The 23205-nt window shown below is 38.5% G+C and overlaps 5 protein-coding genes across 8 annotated transcripts; 3 read left to right on the top strand and 2 right to left on the bottom strand.

Moving 5' to 3' along the window:
- Positions 1-3871: 3871 nt before the first annotated feature.
- LOC124321132 (GTPase HRas) lies at positions 3872-5822 on the top strand. Its single transcript, XM_046784039.1, has 7 exons — positions 3872-4238; positions 4307-4355; positions 4418-4446; positions 4516-4600; positions 4669-4811; positions 4898-5058; positions 5211-5822. The coding sequence occupies exons 1-7, from the start codon at positions 4208-4210 to the stop codon at positions 5283-5285; spliced, it is 573 nt and encodes a 190-aa protein (XP_046639995.1). The 5' UTR covers positions 3872-4207; the 3' UTR covers positions 5286-5822.
- Positions 5823-5884: 62 nt separating this feature from the next.
- Positions 5885-11021, bottom strand: LOC124321131 (mutS protein homolog 5-like). 4 transcript variants are annotated; one of them, XM_046784036.1, is made up of 18 exons: positions 10026-11021; positions 9801-9963; positions 9663-9731; positions 9443-9583; positions 9234-9387; positions 9023-9138; positions 8730-8961; positions 8428-8488; positions 8227-8365; positions 8089-8163; positions 7832-8024; positions 7551-7762; positions 7447-7492; positions 7243-7381; positions 6953-7181; positions 6708-6860; positions 6271-6633; positions 5885-6206 (listed from the first exon to the last, which is right to left on the bottom strand). In XM_046784036.1, exons 2-18 carry the CDS (start codon positions 9930-9932, stop codon positions 6018-6020), a joined length of 2643 nt encoding a protein of 880 aa, XP_046639992.1. In that variant the 5' UTR covers positions 9933-9963; positions 10026-11021; the 3' UTR covers positions 5885-6017. The 4 variants fall into 4 exon arrangements, with proteins under 4 accessions (XP_046639992.1, XP_046639993.1, XP_046639991.1 ...); XM_046784037.1 differs by having other exon boundaries at positions 9801-9955; XM_046784035.1 differs by having other exon boundaries at positions 9801-9966; positions 10026-11020.
- A 2801-nt stretch (positions 11022-13822) lies between these two features.
- On the top strand, positions 13823-16683 carry LOC124320989 (ADP-ribosylation factor GTPase-activating protein 1-like). Its single transcript, XM_046783903.1, has 10 exons — positions 13823-13917; positions 13992-14202; positions 14295-14686; positions 14745-14921; positions 14996-15015; positions 15085-15167; positions 15223-15333; positions 15592-15651; positions 15775-15917; positions 15984-16683. The coding sequence occupies exons 2-10, from the start codon at positions 14143-14145 to the stop codon at positions 16312-16314; spliced, it is 1377 nt and encodes a 458-aa protein (XP_046639859.1). The 5' UTR covers positions 13823-13917; positions 13992-14142; the 3' UTR covers positions 16315-16683.
- Positions 16512-17983, bottom strand: LOC124320991 (inosine triphosphate pyrophosphatase-like). The gene is made up of 5 exons (XM_046783905.1): positions 17825-17983; positions 17480-17707; positions 17247-17400; positions 16753-16952; positions 16512-16683 (listed from the first exon to the last, which is right to left on the bottom strand). The coding sequence occupies exons 1-5, from the start codon at positions 17966-17968 to the stop codon at positions 16555-16557; spliced, it is 855 nt and encodes a 284-aa protein (XP_046639861.1). The 5' UTR covers positions 17969-17983; the 3' UTR covers positions 16512-16554.
- Positions 17984-18506: 523 nt separating this feature from the next.
- LOC124320990 (probable tRNA N6-adenosine threonylcarbamoyltransferase) lies at positions 18507-20135 on the top strand. The gene is made up of 7 exons (XM_046783904.1): positions 18507-18783; positions 18860-18939; positions 19013-19154; positions 19222-19595; positions 19680-19752; positions 19805-19860; positions 19929-20135. The coding sequence occupies exons 1-7, from the start codon at positions 18669-18671 to the stop codon at positions 20091-20093; spliced, it is 1005 nt and encodes a 334-aa protein (XP_046639860.1). The 5' UTR covers positions 18507-18668; the 3' UTR covers positions 20094-20135.
- Positions 20136-23205: the final 3070 nt, after the last annotated feature.

The following is a 23205-nucleotide window of genomic DNA, read 5'->3' as shown; positions in this document are numbered from 1 at the left end:
GTCCGAGTAAACCAGCGGTATTGAACTTCGAGAGGTGAACAGAACACTGAACAGGCGAGACGTAGCGACGAGACTGACTGGCCCACGGCCGGAGAGAAGTAGGGTCGAAATGAGCCGCAAGGGGCTCAAGTGTCGGTCTATAGGTATTGACGGGGGGGGGGGGGGGGTACGGGGTATTGACGGTACGAGGTATTGACGGGGTGGGGTACACTAGGGCCTAGGTGGAGACTATAACAAGCTTTCTAAAAGTGGCCAGAATTCAGGAATCGGACCTGAGACCACTGAGTTGGACTGAGCCCTGAGGCCACAATGCCAGTTCTCAGGGGGGAGGGACGTTGTCCATAAAAAAAAGGGTACGAAAGGAAGGACAGTCAAGGAAGGGATGAATAGAGTGGGGAAAAAAGGGGTCGGCCCCTCTTTTTTACTCTCCCTTTGTCTTTCCATTTGTTCCAAATGGAAGATCTGGCAACGGGAGAGCAGACGACGGGACGGGGGCTCAGACACGTTTTTCTCACTTGATCGATCCTGACGTTTTTTCCCTCCGCTGATTCAGTGTGGACTGTGTGGTAACGAGAAAAATATCGTGAGGTGGAAGTAAGAAGAATACATTTTGTGATCCCGTGAGCTCTCAGGTATAATTATTGTATTTACTTTCCCAACGTATCTTTAAGGTTCAGACGATATTGAACATAATGGTGCCGAAACCCGGGATCATAGAACCAGCACAATCGTTTACTTGTTAAAAACAAATTTCTTGAACAACTAACTAACATTTTAATTTATAGTGAAGCCACAAATTATAGTGGCGTTGACATGCACAACTTGCCTATTCCATTTAATTGCATTACTGTTAAAAAAGGTAAGAAACAAATACGAACCATGGTCTCAAGGCATTAAATAATTATCCCCTGTTGACCGATAACAGCCTTAAGGCACGTAATTGGCTCTCAAGAGCAAGAATTCGCAATTGACTCTTAAGAGTATAAATCTATTGGAAAGCAATGTCGCAGAACCTTAAGGGACAAGTCGACTCGAATACCGAACAAAGATAAAAGAGATACATCGTACGAGCTTAAAAGGAAACTGGCCTTAAGGCGTAAATGAATTAAAGATAGAAAACACGACAGACCGATTAAACACTTCGTGTAGAAATGTCAACATCGTCAAGAAGTGAGCTCGATGAGAGCACCTTGACGCCTGAAGAAGCTAAGCGTAACCAGAAAACATCATGTAGCAAGTTCACGAGGCTTGCTAACTACATTGAGAATGCAATAGCGCTCTCAAAAGGCGTAGAGGCCGGAGAGTTGATGAAGCAATCGCTTAAGGATCTTATGAAGAATGTATGCGAATACAACACGCATACAAAATGCTAGGCTCAGGTAGTGGCTGGCCCAGATAGCGAGGGGAAGGATAAAGTCGAAAAATGGGCCTACGATCGGGTGGGAGCCTATACACTCGTGAATGAAGCAGTAGAGACGTACGTTGCCAACGAACGCAGCCGACGAGCAATCACACAAGGAAAGAGAAGATAAAGAGTCCGAAGAAAGAAACGCTCGACTATCCCAAACAAAGTCAATGCTTGGATATTCCAGCCGTTCGTGCCGGTAGCTCAAATGACAGGAGGAGGCAAAAGCAGTGGTCGACTTGGACAACTGCTTCCGTTGCTTGGGGCGCAACCACTTGTGCCGCGAATGTAAAAGGTCACTACGACGCGAAGTCTGCAACAACGCCTCACATCACACGCTGATTCGTGGTAATCTCGAGCAGCACCTGGACAAAGTCTGGGTAAAGACGACGACTGGGGAATACCGACGGCCCGTCGTGAAACTGTGTCTCTTACGACCCACCATGGACTCCTCTTTTGATGAGGAGGGGACTATGTTCCAAATGGAAGATCTGGCAACGGGAGAACAGACGACGGGACGGGGGCTCAGACACGTTTTTCTCACTTGATCGATCCTGACGTTTTTTCCCTCCGCTGATTCAGTGTGGACTGTGTGGTAAGGAGAAAAATATCGTGAGGTGGAAGTAAGAAGAATACATTTTGTGATCCCGTGAGCTCTCAGGTATAATTATTGTATTTACTTGCCCAGCGTATCTTTAAGGTTCAGACGATATTGAACACCATTCGTACGCTTTCTTATGGACGATGTAAATGCTTTTTGTTTCAGGTTGCACCATACCGGGGGTAAAAACTAACCAAGATGGCAACCTCGAGCCACTCTATACACTCCCTCCTATAATACGTCAAAAAATGCTTGACCACCCCCCTCTTTTTTTTATGAAGAAATAACGTGTCTAAGCTTGTTTTTTGTAAAAAAAAATTCTCCGTTGTATAAAAAACTCGCTAGAGGGCAGTGACGATGGTAAAATGACGTACTATTTCAGCCACCCCCCTCAGCTCATGTCACACAAAGTCACATGCTGGCTCCCCGTTCCGGTGTGCAAGTTTCCCGTAGGAAATATGAAGTAAAATATAAAAATATAAAGAAGAAAAAGATAAATTTAAATTAAAATATATGAATATGATACAGTATGGTGAATCGCTGGGACGCCAGCCACTCCCCCCCCCCCCTTGTCGCTTCGTTTTTCGTGTAATTTACTGTGATACCTTTACTTGAAATAGTATGATAATTAAAATTAAAACATATAGAAATAGCCTATAGAAACATTCAAAAGTTATCTGTCAATCATAAGGAGTGCGACCACGTCGCACTTTCTTTTTAGCTTCAGTTACAGCAAAATGTATTCTTAGCATTAGCAATATTAAATTAAAAATAATAAGTTATAGTTACAGATAAATCTATAAACCAGTTAGAACAAACCACCCCACCCGGCACACGCAAATCCCAGCCCCCCTCTTACGCTTCGTTTTTCGTTTAAGTTACTGAGAAATTTGAGATATATTTACTTGAAATAATATACTAATTAAAATTTAAAAATATTTAAATCAATAAAAACATATCAAAACATTCAAAAGTTATGTCAAATATGAGGGGTGCGAGCTGTGGCGGAGACGATAGGCCGGGATAGATGCCAGTTTACTATTACTTTTGGTCGCTAGAGCCTCGATGCCACTTTCTACGCGCGCAGTTCAAAATTCCAAAGCGCCATCTATTGGTGAAATTCGAAATTAAAAAGCCACTATTTAAAAAAAAAAACATCTATTGGTTTAATTTCGAACTAACCAATTTTTGTTAATAACTCCCCACCCCCTTGAAGCCTGATGTAGTTTGTGAATACTCCCTGTATAGTTCCACCCTTTTTTTTATAAAAAGTGTTCGTGCGCCGTGTTCCCGTGTATTGAAACTAACAGTGAGAGCCTGAGAGGACTCATATCTGGAGATATCACTAGAGAAAAGAGTGCCAACTATGTGAACAACAGAGTCTTAAGTGAACGTATATTTTTCGTTTCGCGGCGAAACTCAGGAACATTGTAGACAGCGTCATCTACACGCGACATTTTTTCGAAGGGAAATAGATAGCCGCTTTGTTGATGTAACCGACCGCTTGGGGCGCAGCGCTCGCTGGGTGTCAGCAGTGAAAGTCCGCGAACCCTGTAATGTGGGGTGTGGGAGTGTGTAGCTCCGCCCATTTTTCCGGAAAACGCGTTCGTTCGTCGTGTTCTCGCGAATTCTAATTTTTGTTTTTCAATTAGTAGTTTCACGTCACACAAATAACTGTGCAAATCGCATGATCCATAGTTTCGAAGTTATTGGCGTAAAAATCAGAGTAGGAATAGGGAATTATGTGGTGCCCAGACCCCCTTGGTGACCTCCGTGACCAAGAGGGAAATATAAACTTTTCTTTTGTCCTATAGATGGCGTTGTATTACAAATAGCGTTTCGAAGGATGATTTTCATTTCCTGTTCTGCGGCCTTCGCTTGAATACATGAACCACAGTTGCAGATGGTTCCCAATGCCAATGCAAAACCTATCTTACTCATTTTGCTTCCTTTATTCTTCTCCCAAAGACGCCGATTTAATATTTCTTTTGTTTTCTTTTGTCTTACTCAGTTATTCGTGAAAAAGTGAATAATATCTGGTTTACAGTGTGCCTGCTCATGTGGATGATCAATGTGATCACCAGTGTCGGAACAATCAAGAGCAAGATATTTCTGTGGTTGTAGGCAACTCCCTTCAACCTCATTAGCCTACTGTTTTTATTTTGACTTCTCTTGCTCGCCAGAGCTCATCTCTTACAAATATGACCGAGTACAAACTTGTCGTCGTTGGTGGTAATACTTTAATAATAGAGATCATATTTTCAAATATTTAAATTAACTTGATTCCAAATCTATTTTAGCTGGAGGTGTAGGCAAAAGTGCTTTGACTATTCAGCTCATCCAAAACCAGTAAGTTTTTAATTGTTTTAAAATAGTCATGAAATAATTAATTTATCTATTTTTGAAAATAGTTTTGTTGATGAATATGATCCTACAATAGGTAAATTCATATTGGAGTATCACAATAAATGGATTTTATTAACTGCTATTTTAATCTTTATAATTGTAGAAGATTCATATCGTAAACAAGTTGTCATTGATGGAGAGACCTGCTTATTGGACATTCTTGATACCGCTGGGCAAGAAGAATACAGGTATTCTATTTTCAATTCCAAAAAATATGTACACATCATTTAAGTATTTGGTAATGTTTGTCTTGCAGTGCCATGAGAGATCAGTATATGAGAACAGGAGAAGGCTTTTTGCTTGTATTTGCTGTTAATAATGCCAAGTCATTTGAAGACATCAGTGCATACAGGGAACAAATCAAGAGAGTGAAAGATGCTGAAGAAGTTCCCATGGTTTGTAAGTACACATTTTTTTTTATTTTAACAGAATTACCTGTGGGCACAATTTATTTTTTATTTTTTTGTTTTTTTAATTGTCAATAGTGGTTGGCAACAAGTGTGACTTACCCACTCGTGCTGTTGATATGGCCTCAGCAAGGGAAGCTGCAAAAAATTATGGAATACCTTTTGTTGAGACATCTGCCAAGACTCGCATGGGTGTAGATGATGCATTCTACACTTTAGTAAGAGAGATACGCAAAGATGTAAGTTTTTACTTTCTACTATTATTAAATAGTATTATTATTTGTGAATAATGTTTAAAACATGTTCATTTGATTAAAAACAAGTGAAGTATGTATGGAATAATAATTGTTGTGGTGTTTTTTTTTAATTTTTTGTTTTTTTTTGTTTTTAGAAGGAACGCCGAGGCCGAGACAAACAGAAAAAGCCAGGCGGCAAGCTCCGTCCTTTGAAATGTCATATTCTGTAATCGTCGGTGTGATTAGGAAAGTACCATGGTTCAAAAACTTATTTACACGCAACTTCTAGTTGTGTTTTCTGATTGTCGAGCTATACGCCATATTCTATGGTCGAATGCAATTGGATTGGATGTTTGAAAATATTCTACAAGTAAAATTTTCTACTCGTAGCTAAGCAGATGGTACTGAACAGGCCTTTTGATTGAATGGCTTGGGAGGGGATGTATTTTTTTGTTCACAAGGGTAATGGTAATTAGACCGCGAATATAAGATGTATTTGTCAATTCTTTCAGCGTAGTATGTGCGTAAGTGTGGCTTGTGTCGTTTTACCTGTTTGTAATATTTTGGTACGTTCACAAGTTTTATCAATCACGGTTTCTTAATGATGTAGCAATTCTTACTGCCCTATTTGCCGTGGACTGCAATTGAAAGCATATCACGGACTTGAATTTGGACGTTTTCAGAAAACTTCATTTTCGAACATTATTTTTAAATGGTCTTGCGATAGACATGTAATAGCGAATACACATTCATGATCGTCAAGCTGAGATTTGAAAGTGGTGTGTATCGTTTCTGGCTTAGTAGTTAATATTAAATAATTCTTGCAGCATTAATGGAATTTTTAGTTCATTTTGAGGATGAAATTTGTTCTTGTTCTTGGTAACATATAGTTTACACATGTATCACTTCAAAAATGAAAATTGGTAACGCAATCACTTATAGATTTTATGACAAAATAATTGTTAGTTATTCGGAACGGAACTCCAACACCCAAGAATATTTCGTCTTGTAAACTGCTTTAAATCGTCAACATTCCAAGGATCAGTTGCGAAGAAAGACTCTGAAATTCTGCGTAAAGTTGAGCATTTTGCATCATTCCATATTAGGTTATTGGGTGTCATATTACCAACACTGTCAACTGCTTTCAGCATCTAGAAATATTCACGAAAAAACATAAAAATGGTCATATTTTCTTGTTAAAAAAACATAACTAACCTCTTGAGCTCGCTTTATGACAAAATTAGGCAATCCGGAAGCATACGCGACACTTAAAGGAAAACTATTTGTGCACATATCTTCAATAAGCTGATACAGGAAAACGAGTTGCTCTTCATCAAGAAAATAACCCATGGACAAGAACCGAGTATTTTGGAGAACCCATGTATGCCGGGACAAATACTCCACGGCATTGTGTAAGTGCGTAGCGACAAGCAGAAGAGGGCTTTTATCATTTTGTTTCATCCAGTGTTCCATGCACGAAATGAACATTGCAGAACCATCTACATGAGAAGATCCGATTCCAAATTCGTCTAATATGACAAGAGAATGACTCGTCGCCATTCTTGATGCCATCGACATCTGTAAAAATATATTTTTTTAAATGTGCGATTAAAAAACATTATATAAAAAAATTAATTTGTTAGTCTACCTACCATTGAGAGTTCGACACCAAAATGCGATAAAGATGTCACTACAGTTTCAGGAGAATGGCTAACAACAAAGATATGTTTCAGCGGTGTTATTAGTGCACGTTGAGCTGGTACAAAACATCCAATTTGGGCCAAATAAACAATCAGGGCGGTTTGCTAATACAAAATTATTTTATTTAAAAAAAAAAAATAATAAATAAATAAAACAAAAATGAGAATTAAACTAGTGAATTTAAATTTCAAACTACCTTCAAAAATATGGATTTGCCGCTTGAATTAGGGCCTGAAATAATATTGATACGTTTGGCTCCTTCGTCACATCCTCCAAGGTATGTTGAATTTGGATTGAAGCGTTCGGCTACGAGTTGTAGCAAAATATGTCGTCCATTCTCAATATGAACACAAGGATTAACATTTTCAACTAGTTCTGGCTGAACCATTTCGAATTCGGAGCTCAGAACTGATAAGCTAAGAAGCCTGAATAAATGCAGTATGCAATTAATATAACAGATTTGCATGAATTTGTATACAACAATACGCGTCTAGGTATGCCGCCAATTCGATTCCTTCCGTCAGTGCACCGTAATGTTCAACAACAACTTTGGAGCCTGACAGCATCACGGACATTTCATGCGCAACAATTGTCGCAGCAAAATCTCCAAAAGTTTCGTCAAGTTCTATTAATTGTTGATTAAAAGTAACCATTATACAGATAGGCGCACAGCGTCTAAGAATACCTCACCATAACAACGCCGGCTTTTGAAATAAACGTTCTCCTTTGTAAAGAACTAAATAAAACAGTTACTTTAAAGAAATCTCTCAATTAAAATAAGCAACACATCTTACTTTCAGTTCAAGTCCTGGTATGTTAACATCATTTTCAGCCGTCGTCAAATTTCTATTTGGATCTTTTTGGAGCCACGAACGAAGGCACAAACAATGTCCTACATGTGGGAAAAATTCAATAACGCCTTGTTCAATAAAAGGTGGTAGGTTTTCCATTTCGAGATTAACGGTTTCAGTGTAAATGCGTTGCATATTGCTGTGTTCCCGTTTCACTAAATTGGTAAAAATATAACAATTATTCAACTTATGAAATTACTTGATTGTTATGTAAAAAAGGTTACGCCGATCAAGGTCTTCATCCACTCCAGAGTTAACAACACATCGTCCGGCACGTTTCGATTCTTGGAAATTAATTAATCGATGAATGACGTTAACCACGTGATACCACTTACTCGATCTTTCGCTTTCAGCTAAATTGTAAAAAAGGCGAATATGTTGGGGAAGAATTTTGCATTTATCCGACAATGCTATCAACTTCAAAATGGAATAAAAATAAAAATTTTAGAACTTAAATATATTTAATTTAAGTGAACGTTACGTTTTTAGCGGTCATTTGAAGTTTTTTCCAATCGTTGAACGTTCCTCGCATAGTTGCGATGTTTGAAAGTGATACCTATACAAAAAGTCTGGAGTTTTTCCGTCTTGAAGTTATTACTACATTTTTCCCGCCACGAACCTTAATATCAGTGATGTTCTTCAAGATGCCAATAAAACTACGGACGACTTCAACGTTAGATGCATCCATGCAATATCGAATAACAGTATAGCGCTCATTTAGGGTTTCGACGTTACATGTAGGACGCTTGAACAATTCCCTAAATGGAAAATTAAGGGGTTAATATATTGTTATAAAATACCGAAGTGTTTAAATCGTTACTTGAGGCACATTGATCCAGGTGTGGAATAGCATTTCGATGCAACCCCGAAAAGACTAAGCCCTGTAATTTAAATCGCCAGTTATTTAAGAGCTGATAAAATAAATTTCTGAATTATTTTGAGTTTTATATTTTGCTACGGAACAATGTAGCTGATTTGTATGCACTAACACATGGAGATCAGGGTAGTGGTGCGTTTCAGGTTAACGAATAAATTTCTAGGATTGTGTAAGTCAGCTTTATACACCATTTATGACAAGTAACCGAATACGACTTAATAACCAGATAAGCACAAAAACCAAACCTTCTTTTGCACTTTGAGAGTGCCCTTTCTTGAATGCCGATGGATGAGATTCTTGGGAAAAGATTTTTAAACTAAGGAAAGCAGACTGGTCCATCCATAACAGGTCATCGACACGGCACGTACGAATAGAAAAAATCTTCATACTTTTGTCGTCTAGATTCATCTCGTTCAGGCGGTCAACATCTTGACCTCTTCGCCATTGTTCCAACATCTTCAACAAAGCGCCAGTAGCCTTTCAAACTCTTACTTTAGTATCTCATTCGAAAAAAAAAATTATCGCATTATTATTTTACCTGTAACATTGCCGGATAGTCGAAAGGGAACAGACTTTTCAGGTGAATCCAACGCTCCATCTCTGTCATGTCGTCTGGCGCGATACCTAGCCGTAGCGCCCGCAATCGACGCGTAGCTGCGAGAAAGCAAGTTAAATAAATCTTATTATACACACTGTAATATTTTTAGAAAAATATAAAAATAATTCATAGTCAATGGACTTCAACATACCAGCTTCAGCATTGAAGTAGGAGCTGGGAACAATATAGAGATGACAAGAAGTTCTTTCATTTACACTGAACTTAATAGAGGCAACTGTTTTAACAGCATCAAATTGGGTTCCATTGGACAGGCTTACATCACCTTCAACTTCCACATTTTTCTGCTGGATAATCATTGTATTAAATCTTTCATGTTACGGTAGGTGATAATATTCTTACCAATGATTGATAAATGTTGGCCATTCGTTTTTCATCCAAATTTTGCTTGACAATCAGAGTTTGTGGTTCAAGTTGAAAAAACAGGCCACGAAATACAGATGTATCAGAGACATTTTCAACTATATCAGGAATAACATGGAGCTGTATAATTGTAAATAAAAATAATATACAGTCATCTGCCTATGTAATTTTTTGACTTGTTGTAAGTAAAAGAACTTTCCTCATGGGAAACAATGTCATAATAGGCAGCTCCTAATTTTCCACCCCACCAAGCAACAGAAAGAATCAGCTAAATTTTAGAAATAGGTACAAAATAAATACAATTATTGTATTAAAAAATAACATAAATTCATCAAACCTGTTTTGGCTGAGCAGATTCAGTAAGATCACCTATTTCTGTGTTGCAAGATGCAACTGATGGTTGTGATGATTGGTCAGTAGACAAACCTTGATGATTCATGTGGAAGACTGGTGTGAGTGGAGTATTCATTTTGCAAACTTTTTCACTTTCAACTAACAACCTACTACATAAAGATTTGGGTTCACAAACACATATGGCAAACGGTTAGATTTAAACAAGTACCATATGAACTTCTTCAAAAAACTGCTGTTTCTTCTTGTATCTTTGAACACGTGCAATCGTTCCCAAAGGTCTCAGTGCTTCACTCACACAACAGACCCTCTTAGTCTGTGCTCACACCACTTAGAACTAGACAGACGACACACAAGGGTCACACAGTTCAGTAGTTCACCGCAAACAGAGGCGATTGTCGGACAGATAAAAAAAAAAAAATGGCATGAACTTTAGAACATTAAGTATGACAGGAGTAGACGAATGCAATGCAAGAGAGCCTGAGCTACGCGTGGCAAACTCGAGATGGCAATTGGCATTAAATTGTTAGTTAATTGTAATTCGAAAATTTGAAAGAAATAACAGGTTCAGGGCTCAGGCCTCAGGGGTTGCGAACTTCGGATTTCCCCACTAGCTCTTCATATTGGGTTCGAGTTTTTCTAAATGGCGGAAGCGGAATGACGGAAATTAAATGGCGGATTTGAGGCGGATCATCAGCGATGTTTCTGACCCTTCGTTACGCCATATATGAATGGTACCATCTAGTATATTATGTACGAATGTATGAATTCTGAACCATGTATTCTGGTACCACCTGCCAACTAAGCGACTAAGCGGATTCTACCATTTCTACCATTTTCTACTTTACAAAATCGCCACAAGGGGTCGTTTAAGCATGTACCATACCAGAGAAAAAAGAGACTGGAAACTGATGGAAAAAAAAATGTCCTCGTGTATTTGATTTTTCCAACGCCACCTGCCGGTTGGTGATGGAATGTTTTTTTTTAGTCCCTTAGGCTACAAAAAAAAGCTTCTTATATAAAAACGCCAAGAAATATTTGGAAAAGTTTGGCATTTTCCCAAGGCTAAAAAATGTTTGGTTGGCATGGCAATGTTTTACGTTTAGCACTGTGAACTTATATCACCAACCGCTAGTGACACTGCTTTACAAAGTGTCCGTTTTGTTTGAATATTAGCATCGTGTTGACCCATCTCTCTTTTCTCTGCCCAACACAGAAAGAAAGTTAATTAATGTTAAAACGACCTAAAATGTTATGTTATTTTATGATATTAATGTTATGTTATTTTATCCGATCATTTTTAAATATTTTTCTTCAACTCTTTGAAGTCAAATTTCCAATTCTTCATTTTCGCGACACCAAAACAGAGAAATGTGAAAAATATTTTGAGACCGTATCACCGTATTGTGATTATAAAAATTAAGTTTTTCCTTACACAAGTCGAATGGATCCAATAAAAGGAGACAGTACAGAATAAAAAATAGAACTTCAGATTATGTATTGCGTATACTATAACATATGGCAATGGCATATGCATACAGTATGGCAACTAATATAGCCTACATATTAGTTGCCATTGGCTCCAGTCCTAAAAGGACGATTGCCCTTCCTAGTATCAAGTCCCTATTTACTGTAAACCCACTTTTTCATCCGATTTTCATCCCAACGATATTCATCGCACTGATGTTCGACGGACTCGCCAGATAGCCTACCCCCCTTTTGCATGTAGAACGCTACTCGATGACTAAGAGCAAACTAAGAGCAGCATCACCTCCGGCCTCCGGTAGAATCCCTTCCGATTCATCGGCTTTTGTTCCGTCCGGCCTGCGCCTGCAGTTCCGCTCAGAAACTATAGGCTGGTGATGGGGAATATCTGATCCCTCTCATTCTCTCGAGAAACAGAGACTGTGTCCAGTGTCGTCTCCTACTCTACGTATGTATCATCTATGCTCTCCAGGTAGTAAAGCTAGTAATACTAGTTATTCTGTTATCACAATACATGTCGTTCAGCCCAAGTGCTTCACTATTCAGTATATCTGTTATTCCGTAAGCGTCTCTTCCATAGCCAAAGAAAATGCAAGCGGATCGTTCGTTTTTTCATTCAAGTAATTTAACTGGTTTTCGCTGGTTTTCTCAAATTCCGCCATTGAGTTCTTTGCGATTTTTTTTCTGGTAGCGCGCCGGACGCCGCCGCCCCTAGTGGCTCGAGGGGAAGATATGATTGTCGCTCCTTTAAATGACGAAGTTGAGAATCCAGCAGATTTGCACACTTCTTTTTTTTTTCTCAATCCTCAGTTTTTCCCGTCGATGGAACCAAACATTGCTTTGCACATGGCTCTTAAGATATTTTTATAACGTGCTCTTCTCACAGGTCGTTTTTGTCGATCCAGTTTTGGTTCATCGGCACTTCCCTAACAAGACATATTTTCCACTATCGAAAAACCAAATTAATAGTTTTTCATTTAAGAGTCGTGTGGTATAGTACTGCCGAACACCCCTTCACCCAGCCCTTCATCCACCCCTTTTCCAGTGGTGCGTGCAATCCCCCCCCCCTCCCCCGTCGACCCCCTTCCAGCGGGCTTGGGCTGCGCGTCAGCCACGTAAAACTCAAAATTTTTGAACGCGTTTTACGGGCGCTCCCGTTCATTTGCATACCGTTGAACCCTTGTTGAGGTCTTCGTGACGAAATCCACCTTGTATTTTTCGTTGTAAAAAAACCGTCTTGCTAGGGAAGTGGCGAAGTGCCACTGGGCCCGACAGCCCTATAGAAATCCGTCGAATGGAAACGTTTGCTCAAACGTTTCCATTCGACAGAACTCTAATTCAGTTGATGATAACGAGTCGTGCTTCTCGGCCTTCAATATATAGCTGACATTTCGCAGAGGCCTTCCTATATCCTTACATGGTACTCTTTCTCCGTCCAGTTCACAAAAATGCCACTGCGTGTCGGCCTTCGAGATTTTATTGTTGTGAGGGTCGTTCGTATTTAAAAAATTACTATTAACTGATGATTCTATAGACTTGAAAAAGATTTTTTTACTACATACCTCCGATTGTCCAAAATGAAATCAATCCAAATCATCTATTGATTTTTCCATAATACTAATAGCGATAATAACACCGGCTATTCGGCTAAATGATTCGTAGGTACTGCGAAACTAGCAGGCGTAATTAATTGTCCTGTTCTTTTTTTGTGATGTAATATCCTGTATTGCCAGATCACGAAATAGTCCGTATCACACTCTGTCAATGAAACTCCTCCCACAACCCTGCTCCTCCCATTTCACACATATAAATATTCTTGTAAAATCAACCAAATCAGATGTTGAGATAAAATCTAGCACATTATTTGAAGAATTTGATGGGGAATCGGAAGGAATTCACGCAACAACAAACAAACTTGGAATATGAGTCGCAGCTTTAAAAAACGTTTTTTCCCGCCCCTTTTGCACCTTCAACAATTCGTAACTAATTAACAACTTGACTTATCGTTATAAACTTTTGCGCGTTAGTTGGACAAACGTCTAAGGAATCGAATAAAGTTAACGCCAAGGGCTCACGTCAATTCATGCGAGCCACACCTGTTCCACAGTTTGTAAACTGTTATTCAGCCAATCACAGAGCGCCATTGATTCCCTTGGGTTTAAATAATAGTTTTTGGCCCTGTGTTCCTCCCCGCCCATTTATGCCGCTAAAAGCCTTCTAGATTTTCAATCAAGTTGAAAATCTCTCAGGGATAAAATATTTCTCCGTCCAGTTCACAATCTGACCTAAGATGTCTATGATATCGCTTTCGTCCAATAGCAACCCAAAAGTCGTTACCAGTGTCTATCCCCAATTATCCTTTTTACATTGCTATAATACTCTTAACTAGTAGCAAAAATATTAAATAATAGGGAAATATTAAAGGAAAATTTGTTTCCTTGACCAATCTCTTTTACCTAATTATGATGTTTGAAAAACCTAAGCTAGATGGCGTTCTCTAATGGACAGCCACACTATACTCATTACTAAAATATCTAAAAAATTATTATTTATTAATTTGAAGGAGGAGATTTATAACTTAAACTACAACTCACTTTTAAATCCCCTGCTATTGAACGGTAAACATAAAATGTGTACTTTGTAAAGCAAACACGAATCTTTTGAATTAGTAGTTTCATGGTCTGTTTTAAAGTAATGCATGGTTTGACACATCATCCCAATATTGGCAGTCAGAGGAAAGAGAAATTGAATTCTTCTTAAACCTTAAATTGGGGAAGGTGAACTGGTGAAGCAACTTCCGGATCAATATTTCATATCGATCGCATTATTCGTTCAACTATCCAATGGCAAGTCCAAGAACTCGAAGAGTTTTGCAAGAAATTAGACCAAAGGATGACAATAGTGTAAGATTTGTTTTTATTTTTGGCAGCAAATAATAATTAACTCATAATATTGACACAATTTTTCAATTGCTTTTATCTTTTTCCCATTATAGACATGTTTTGAATGTTCAGTTCACAATCCACAGTGGGCATCTGTTACATATGGAATATGGATCTGTCTTGAATGCTCTGGCAAACACAGAGGACTTGGTGTTCATTTATCCTTTGTTAGGTCAATAACTATGGACAAATGGAAGGATATTGAATTGGAAAAGATGAAAGTGGGTGGAAATTTGAATGCCAGACTTTTTTTTGAGACCCAGCCAGATTGGAACACATCAATGCCACTAGGCCAGCGCTATAACACCAGAGCAGCAGCACTTTACAGAGATAAAATTTCTGCTTTAGCTGCTGGTAAAACATGGGACATAGAAATATCTGATGCTAGAAATTATCAAACTGCCAATATTTCAAGAAGTTCTTCAGTATACAATGCTGGTTCACAGTAATATATCGTAAACAGTTAAGTATGAGATAAAATAATGTCAGTTTGTCCAATTTAGATTGGAATCTAAAACAAATAGAAACCTTCATAGCAGCTCTTCTACTCCAAATTTTGATGCAGATTTGCATCAGCAACCTGAATCATCATTTGGATCAGCTGGTGGATACCAAAATTTTAAAGATCAAAAAGAAGCATTTTTTTCCATGAAACAACTAGAAAATTGTGGACGGCCTGAGTAAGTACGAGTTTTGCAGATTTATCTTGTTGATTAGTTTTATGAGAAGCGTAATTTTTATCTTCATTTCTTAGCAATCTCCCGCCATCTCAAGGTATTCAACTATAAGCTGTATGATGTACAACTAGAATTATCTATTCCTGACCTATTTTTGTTTTTCAAGGGGGAAAATATTCAGGTTTTGGAAATTCTGCATATGTCCCACCAAGAAATTCATCTACCGAAGTTTATGATTCGCTTGCCACTGTAATTGTTGTGTTTACTCTATCTTATGAATATTTAATAATTCCCAATTCTTTAGGGTTGGTCAATGTTTTCTGTTGGAGCGTCGAAACTAGCTGAAAGTGCTCTAAAATTCGGTGAAATTGCTTCTCAGAAAGTTGTCCAGGTCTCGGAAACTGTGGGAGAAAAAGTAATGTACCTTAAATGAACTTTTAATTTTTTGTGCATTTGTGTTGCCGTTTAGGAAAGCCGCTTGAGGGTTTGTTTACCTTTCAATCATCCAATGTTAAACATGAATTTTGTTGGACTGTTCTATTTCTTATTTTAAGTAACCATGTTCACATTGACTATTTATTTCCAGTATTTTTTTAATGTTAACGAGTTTTTAATCCCTGACGTGATAGAAGTGAGGACTTCATTTAAGACTTTTTTTTTTCGTCATGCATAGGTAAAAGAAGGGAGATTATTGGACGATGTCGCGTCGTCGGTAACGAGTGTTGCTACTAAGGTCTGTACGTTTAAAAGTTTTTTTTGTTAATGTATAATTCGTGTACAATATTAGGTAGTAAAGTTCACGTAAAAGGTGTTATTGTTATTGTTAGAAATATATTTTTTCTTTGCATTGGTGCAGGTTACTGAGATTAGTAGGAAAGGATGGGCGAATGTTACTTCCGCTCGCAGTGATTACGATGAACCTCCCAGAGTGTCAGGGGAAAGATCTTCGCTTCTATCTGGAAGCACCAGTGGAGGATATGCACCATTGTCTGGTGGATGGTGAGGAATATATATTTCATTAATAGCATTTTTAATTAATATAATGAATCAATCATTCTTTTACAGTTCTCCCATCTACCAAGACAATTTGATGTCACCAGCTTCTTCTGTAAGTCAGGGGTTTAAGGGACATAGTGTCAATGAATATTCTCAAAGTGGTCAAGGTGAAGATTCAGGTGAATGGGTCTGGTCAAACGCTGCAAGTAATAACGATAGAAGTGAAAGTAAAAACGCTACTAAGACATCTCGTAACTCATCTGAAAATGGTGACAATCTTTTAATTGATTTTGGTGACAAAAAGAAAACAAATGCTGCTAAGAAGACTTCCTCTCCTGCTGTCACTGCAGTTAAAACCAAAACTGCTGAAGAAGAAGCATGGGATATGCTTAACAGCTGATTTGTTCATTTAAAACTTGCATTTTTTTCCTTGCTATTTTACCATTCATTGTCTCAAAAGATGCTTTCCAATGTTTCTTTTTTGATTGTTAGGTTCTCTGTAAGTTTACCATTCACTTAATATTATGGGACTGTCAAGATTGTACCATCTAGGCAAAATATGTCTTCAATCCAAAGTGAAAAAAAAAAATATATTGCTTCTGGAAGGAAAAAACAAATTTATTGAACATATCTTCCTATTTCATGAAGACTTATTGCTAAAATAAAGTTTCATAGCTTCAAGTGCTCGACGCCGATGCGATATGGAGTTTTTAATTGTTTTCTCCATTTCAGCGTAAGTTAAAGCAAATCCAGTTGGCTGGAAACAAGCCTGACCAAATGTAGAAAAAAGCAATTAAAGAATAAATATATATTACATAATTTAACATTTTCAGCTCACATCCCAACCAAAATCCTGTGGGCCCCTTGGAGTTACTATTACACCTTCTGTACGCCCACTGAAAATATGGATTTCCTCCCCAACTCCTTCAGAGTAAGCAAATAAGCACAATGCATATGCAGATTTATCTTCCCATCTGGACAAAAGGTCTGTTAGACCAGCAGGTCCAATTTTAGCAAGGAACCATTTGACATATGGTCCTATAAAAAAAAAAATATATTATGAAAACAAAACGTTCGTTCTTTGAAGTCGTTAGGCCGTTCTTGAGGCCGTCGGGCTCTTCTTGAGGCCGTCAGGCCCATTTTGCCATTTGGGCATATGCCCCTATTATATGCCTGGCAAAATGGGCCTGACTGCCTCAAGAACAAAGGTGAATATTAATATATTCATATAGTATAATGTATTACATCATAATGACAAATTGTCCTATCAAAAACAATATTAGTCATAATGAATGAAAATAGGAAAACTTAAACTAGCCTTTATTTATGTACCTGGCAACCCTTGAAGGGCATTGAAGCAAAGACATGTATCTTCCACAAGAGTTGGCCCATTAATCAATTTTAAGGCAGCAAGACATTTTTCTTTCACAATATATTCTGGGTTCTCCCCTTGGTATTCTGGCAAATCTATGTTTTGTCTTACCACCTTTAACATGCAATTAAAATCATTGAACACATTTGTCAGTACATGATCTACCCACAAAACTTTTGACATAAAACAATACATTAATTAAAGAGTTGGATCCTAGAATGGCTGTTACTTCTTCTAATTTCTTTATATTTCCGGTGACGAAAGTGATCGGTCTCACAGACATGTTATCAATTGTCACTTTTGTCAGCCAAAATATGGCCAAATCAGACCGCCGTGTTGGGAAAATGAAGCCGATTTTACTTTCTTTTCTTGTCCTCCATTTCTCTTCCTCCAAGTAAAGCCACGCAAAGTCGGAAACCATCTAGTTGTCAAAAAAATAAACTTTTCGTCGGTAACGTAAAATTTAAAATATCATATTTTCGTTGTTTTAAATTAAGCGCCAAGAGACAAGAGCGACATGTCGCCACACTGGTACTACCTCCTGCTGGTTCCACAATGCGTAGAATAGCAAAATGCATAGAATAATTTCAAATTTCCAGAGTCCTACTCCTACAGTCCTATTACTTTCAATACAAATACTCAAATATACAATACATTTTAAGACATGCCATGCCATGCCCATTTTAACTAAACCCACCCTCCTTGACAAAGAAAAAAAATTGGGAAAAAGAGAAAAAATATTTCATTTGTTTATTTCATTTGTTACTATCGAATAGTTGATTCGTGACGAATAATATGAAATAAATCTTTCACTATCGTTTTCTTTCATTATCGGAAAGGGCTATAAAAGATTCATATTCCGTTTCCGTATTACTGAGCACACCCACTAGCGTGCTGTGTGCACGGGTCTGGCACGGGTTGGGTTTACTACTAAAATAGTAAAATGGGAATTGTTTCAAAAAATTACGCTAAAGGACTACATAAAAAATCGCCAAATATAATTCCCATTCTCTCTCTTTACCGCGGTCCAGTGCAGCACTGTGTCACTGTGTCAAGAGTTTTGTTGGTTTTTTCGAAGTGATTTGCAAGTCGCAAGTTTTTGCTAGTTTTTTTTTTAAATTTCGGTTGGTTTCTGATTTTACTTTCCGGGACATTAAGAATTTTTCACGATGATTTATTAAATGGAACATTGGAGCGCTGTCGTCTGCTGACTGCTCTGACTCTGTCTGTACTCTCTGACTCTCTGTACACATGGACTACTCTAACTAATAACTATACATCAGCTTCTGTTCTGATGATCTGACACGCTCTTGCGACGATTGTAGTCATTTTTTTAAAGTTGCACTAGTCTGAGGTTCCATATTATAAATATTCATTGAAATATGGTTGTTTCGATAGGTTTTGAAGGTAGTGCAAATAAATTGGGTATTGGAATAATTCAAGATGGAATTGTTTTAGCAAATCCCAGGAGAACATTTATTACACCACCTGGAGAAGGTTTCATTACATCAAAAGTTCTAAACACGAAAAATAATGCGTATTGTTTTTTTTTAACTTATGACATTTATTATAGGTTTTAAACCTGTTGATACTGCAATTCATCATCAGTCAAATATTGTCCTCTTACTGAAAGAAGCTTTGGATGAAGCTAAGGTTTGATACATTTTAATTAGACTGTGAGAAACTCGTATTTCACTTCCAAAAAAATAAATCATTTATAATTCAGATTCATCCAGAAGAAATTGATGTGGTGTGTTACACCAAAGGACCTGGCTTAGGAGCTCCTTTGGTGTCTGTAGCTGTGTTTGCAAGAACAATTTCACAATTATGGAGAAAGCCAATTATTGGTGTCAATCATTGCATCGGGCGTACTTAATTCTTAAATTTTATATTGCTAATTTTAGTTGGACTCAAATATCATTCCATTTATTGCAGACATAGAAATGGCAAGATTAATCACAAGCGCAAAAAATCCTATTGTTCTCTATGTTAGTGGAGGGAATACTCAAATTATTGCATACTCCCAGAAACGTTATAGAATATTTGGGGAAACAATAGACATTGCAGTTGGGAATTGCTTGGATAGATTTGCCAGAATTCTTAAATTGTCAAATTATCCAAGCCCTGGGCACAATATTGAGCAGTTGGCAAAAAATGGGAAAATTTATGTCCCATTGCCATACATTGTCAAAGGGATGGACATGTCTTTTTCTGGAGTCTTGACACACATTGAAGATTTTGCTGCAACTTTACAAGAATATTCTATAGAAGATCTATGTTTTTCACTGCAAGAAACTGTTTTTGCTATGGTACACATGCCAAAATCATTGCAACTAAAATTACATTTAATTTCCAATTGAATACTTCCGTTTCTTTTTTATGTACATTTATAGCTTGTTGAAACAACCGAGAGAGCAATGGCGCATTGTGGATCGCAAGAAGTGTTGATTTGCGGTGGCGTTGGATGTAGGTTTCATTTTCTTTATATTATTCTTGTCATCTAAGGATTTGTTTTTAGGTAATCTTCGACTTCAAGAAATGATGTCTGAAATGTGCAAGGAACGAGGAGCTAAGGTTTGTTGAATCATTGTGTAATTTTATCACAACAAATTTTGTTCATGGCTTTTCTGTTTTCTTTTAAGGTTTTTGCAACGGATGAAAGATTTTGTATAGACAACGGGGCCATGATAGCTCATGCCGGAGCTGAAATGTTTAGAGTTGGTGCCGTCACCTCTTGGAAGAACACATTTTGCACGCAACGATATAGAACAGATGAAGTGGAGGTAAATTGGAGAGATGAACAATAATAACTTTTAAAATGGCTAAATAAACTAGCTGCGTTAATCAAAGACAAAGTTATGCCCATTTTGCACGCAACGATATAGAATAGATGAAGTGGAGGTAAACTGGAGATGAATAATAAAACAATAATAACTTTAAAAATGCCTAAACAAACTAGCTGCGTTAATCAAAGTTTATGGTATGCTCGGCATGTCGACATGACACCACCCTACTATATCCCCCACCTCTACCAGAACATTGGCCATCAGGGTGTCCGACATTCAGGCCTTAACGTTCAGGACTGAATGCCGACCAAATTTGTGCCCAAATGTTTTCTTTCCAAGTCATTCAGGCCCACTTTGTTATATTAGCTTTATCTAAAATATTTGTTGAAATTACGGGTATTCAATCAGGTAAGAGGACAGAAAAGAAAAGTCAACAAAAACATACGCCGTTGACTCTCCACGAGTATTCGACGCTGAATGAAAAGGCGATCAACTGATCAAGGTTATGTTTGCACGACGGCAGTTAGGCCTACAACCACATCCTTTTCGCTGATTTCATGTTGGAGGAAATTGTGGCGTCATTTATGAGGTTTGGCGTTCAACATCCAAAATCAAGGGGATCGCAACTCAAATTTGCTTTTTATTTTGTTAGTATACTTTTTTCCTTGCTTTTTTTTCCTCTTTTACTTTTGAGATAGGCTTTCCTTCAAGCGAAAATAAAAGGGTATGTAGGGTAAGAGTAAGAGTAGGGATGGGGAGGAGGGTAGGGCTGTGGCCCGGGCCATGAAAACCCGGGCCACTGTTCGGGTTAAAGAAAAAAAGAACCCCAAAAAATATCAACCCACCGAGGCAATTTTTGTACGGGGCGGGCGACGGGTTGAACCCGCGGGTCCTCGGGCCAACCCGAGTGGTGGCGCCATCTAGTAGTCACATAGAGAAGCTTGTTATTCAATATGCCTGAGGCCTCGAGAAAGACCTAAAAATATTGCCGCCAAATGCTCAACGAGAATTTCGTAAAAGTAGGATAAAAGAAGTGGTAGAAAAGAGCGTTCAGGGGTGTTCAGAAGACATCATTGACGTGTCACTGTTGGAAGAAAATAATTAAGAAATTTAGGAAATTTTTTAAAGTTTGTAAAAAAAAAGTGTGTTTGACCCAATTTTTACCCGGGCCGTGACCCGGACGGTAAGTTTCTTGTGATTCGTGGGGCGACCCGGGGCGGACCCATTTACGCTGTTGGCCCAACCCGCTCAAACCCGTGTTTAAAAAAACCATCTAGGTAACCCATGTAAAAAAAAACTGTCCAAATACCTCCGGGCCACAGCCCTAGAGGAGGGTGAGTAGTCGTTCGCGTGCGACCTTCTTTTAGCCTGTATTGTAAATTTCATTTTTGTTTTCCTTTTTTCACTTTTCTTTGCTTTTCTTCCCTTTTTATTGTCGTAAATTTGATTTGCGAACATCGGGACAGGAAGGGTGAACAAAAAGAGAAGAGTCATCGAGATGATGAAATGTGAAACATGAATTTCGACATTTTCCCGGGCCGGCGGAAATCAATCTTCTTCTGGTTCGTCCATGGTCATCTGCTTGATGAGTTGATTCGCCTTTGCTGCAGTTCGACGAACGGGACGTACTGATGGGCTGGATCTGTTCCAGCGAAGAATCGATAGGTTGCTGGATATCAATAGTTTCGGTTGAGTCCGAAACCTCCAAGTTCGGAATTGGTCGGCTGGTTTTTTTGGAAGCTGTCCGGATTTCAGCTTCTCTGACGTAGCCATCATTTTTTTAAAATTTAGTTTTCAATTACCGCCAACTTCCAATGATGACGAGGAGACTCATCGTGTAGGGGAACAACGTAGCCAATCTTGACGATTTCTTCGTGATGACATAAGCGCCACATTCGAATTTATCGCGTTGCCAGAGATGACCATCGACAGCAAAGAATGATGAGACACGAATTGACGAAAGGCGAGTAGGAAACAATGAGCTAAAAGATCCTCAACCAATTCAAGATGAATTATTCGGGTGCTGGCGCACGTGATTAAAAAAATATAAGCCTTTTGAGCATCTTTTGGAGAAAGACTTCGAATTTTGTAGGCATTGGTGTAATCGACTCCAACAACGGTGAAAGTGGGGGTATCGCTAACTCGGAATGCTGTTAGCGGAGCGTGATTTTGGGCTCTTTAGGGTTTCACACTCACTCGACGACAAGTTGCGCAGCTGCATAAAATGGATCGTACAAGTTGGTTGATGGATGGAATCCAATACCGTTGACGGAGACTGGAACAGGTGGCGTCGACGCCGAAGTGGAACATCCGTTTGTGATGATAAAGAATTATCAAAGGAGTCAAGTCGCAGGATTTTGGAAGAAGAAACGGATGCTTTGCACTGGATTTGATTCTAGAGTGCTGGAGACGGCCTTTACAGCAAATGATATCGTCGTCGTTGATAAAAAGATCGTGTTGAGACACAAAAGCTGAAGAATTAAATTTCCGATTTTTTTATGTAAAAAAAAAATACTTAAAAAAATCGGAAATTTAATTCTGATTACTTTTTGTTAGAAGTGTTTTTCAAAAATAATGCATACAACCCCTGCTATTTAACAAAATCATCGACGGGTAGTCGGCTGTTCCACAGAAGCTTATGGGGAAACGGCTAAAAACTGCCTCTCTACCTCATTGTGCTGCCAACTGGCGGGCGGCTTCCACTCCTCGGACCACTATCCCTTACAGCGCGGGAAAGGACTGCTTTCTCCTCTATACTCCTCCCTGGATTAACAATGGAGCGACTCTTGATTTGGAGAGACCGAAGGTGAAACGATCCAGGTTGCAAAAATAAGCTATGGCTCCAAACACGTGTGGATTGGCGTCCACGAAGAGATGCAAATTCTGAAGGTCGTAGTGACGTCCAAGATAACAGCGGAAGACGACTCGATGATAATTGTCAACGTCAGCTGCGATTCTACTAAAACGTTCACGGAACTTTTGAGGAAGTGGATCGTCCCAGTCGAACTTCTCTTTCGAGAGCTCTTGGTTTAGAATTTTTGTTGCGATTGTGAGAGGAGCGAAGAATCCCATGGGATCGAAAACTCTGGAAATGCCACTGTGAGGAATATCACGCTTTGTTGTTGTAGCGTGG

The sequence above is a fragment of the Daphnia pulicaria genome, chromosome 1, assembly GCF_021234035.1.
Source record: "Daphnia pulicaria isolate SC F1-1A chromosome 1, SC_F0-13Bv2, whole genome shotgun sequence".
NCBI lineage: Eukaryota > Metazoa > Arthropoda > Branchiopoda > Diplostraca > Daphniidae > Daphnia > Daphnia pulicaria.
The sequence above is the reverse complement of the archived record's forward strand: the minus strand, read 5'-3'. Positions and strand labels throughout refer to the sequence as shown.

Coding starts and splice junctions, on each gene's coding strand:
- LOC124321132 (XM_046784039.1), top strand. CDS start 4,208: ATGACCGAGTACAAACTTGTCGTCGTTGGTG. Junction 4,239..4,306: donor CAAACTTGTCGTCGTTGGTG/GTAATACTTTAA, acceptor AATCTATTTTAG/CTGGAGGTGTAGGCAAAAGT. Junction 5,059..5,210: donor TAAGAGAGATACGCAAAGAT/GTAAGTTTTTAC, acceptor TTTTGTTTTTAG/AAGGAACGCCGAGGCCGAGA.
- LOC124321131 (XM_046784036.1), bottom strand. CDS start 9,932: ATGAATACTCCACTCACACCAGTCTTCCACATGAATCATCAAGGTTTG. Junction 7,763..7,831: donor GGATGAAGACCTTGATCGGC/GTAACCTTTTTT, acceptor TTACCAATTTAG/TGAAACGGGAACACAGCAAT. Junction 6,634..6,707: donor TTGGTGTCGAACTCTCAATG/GTAGGTAGACTA, acceptor ATATTTTTACAG/ATGTCGATGGCATCAAGAAT.
- LOC124320989 (XM_046783903.1), top strand. CDS start 14,143: ATGGCAAGTCCAAGAACTCGAAGAGTTTTGCAAGAAATTAGACCAAAG. Junction 14,687..14,744: donor GTATACAATGCTGGTTCACA/GTAATATATCGT, acceptor TGTCCAATTTAG/ATTGGAATCTAAAACAAATA. Junction 15,334..15,591: donor CGGAAACTGTGGGAGAAAAA/GTAATGTACCTT, acceptor CGTCATGCATAG/GTAAAAGAAGGGAGATTATT.
- LOC124320991 (XM_046783905.1), bottom strand. CDS start 17,968: ATGGGCATGGCATGGCATGTCTTAAAATGTATTGTATATTTGAGTATT. Junction 16,953..17,246: donor TGCCCTTCAAGGGTTGCCAG/GTACATAAATAA, acceptor TTTTTTTTATAG/GACCATATGTCAAATGGTTC. Junction 16,684..16,752: donor CACAGGATTTTGGTTGGGAT/GTGAGCTGAAAA, acceptor ACATTTGGTCAG/GCTTGTTTCCAGCCAACTGG.
- LOC124320990 (XM_046783904.1), top strand. CDS start 18,669: ATGGTTGTTTCGATAGGTTTTGAAGGTAGTGCAAATAAATTGGGTATT. Junction 18,784..18,859: donor TATTACACCACCTGGAGAAG/GTTTCATTACAT, acceptor CATTTATTATAG/GTTTTAAACCTGTTGATACT. Junction 19,596..19,679: donor AAGAAACTGTTTTTGCTATG/GTACACATGCCA, acceptor GTACATTTATAG/CTTGTTGAAACAACCGAGAG.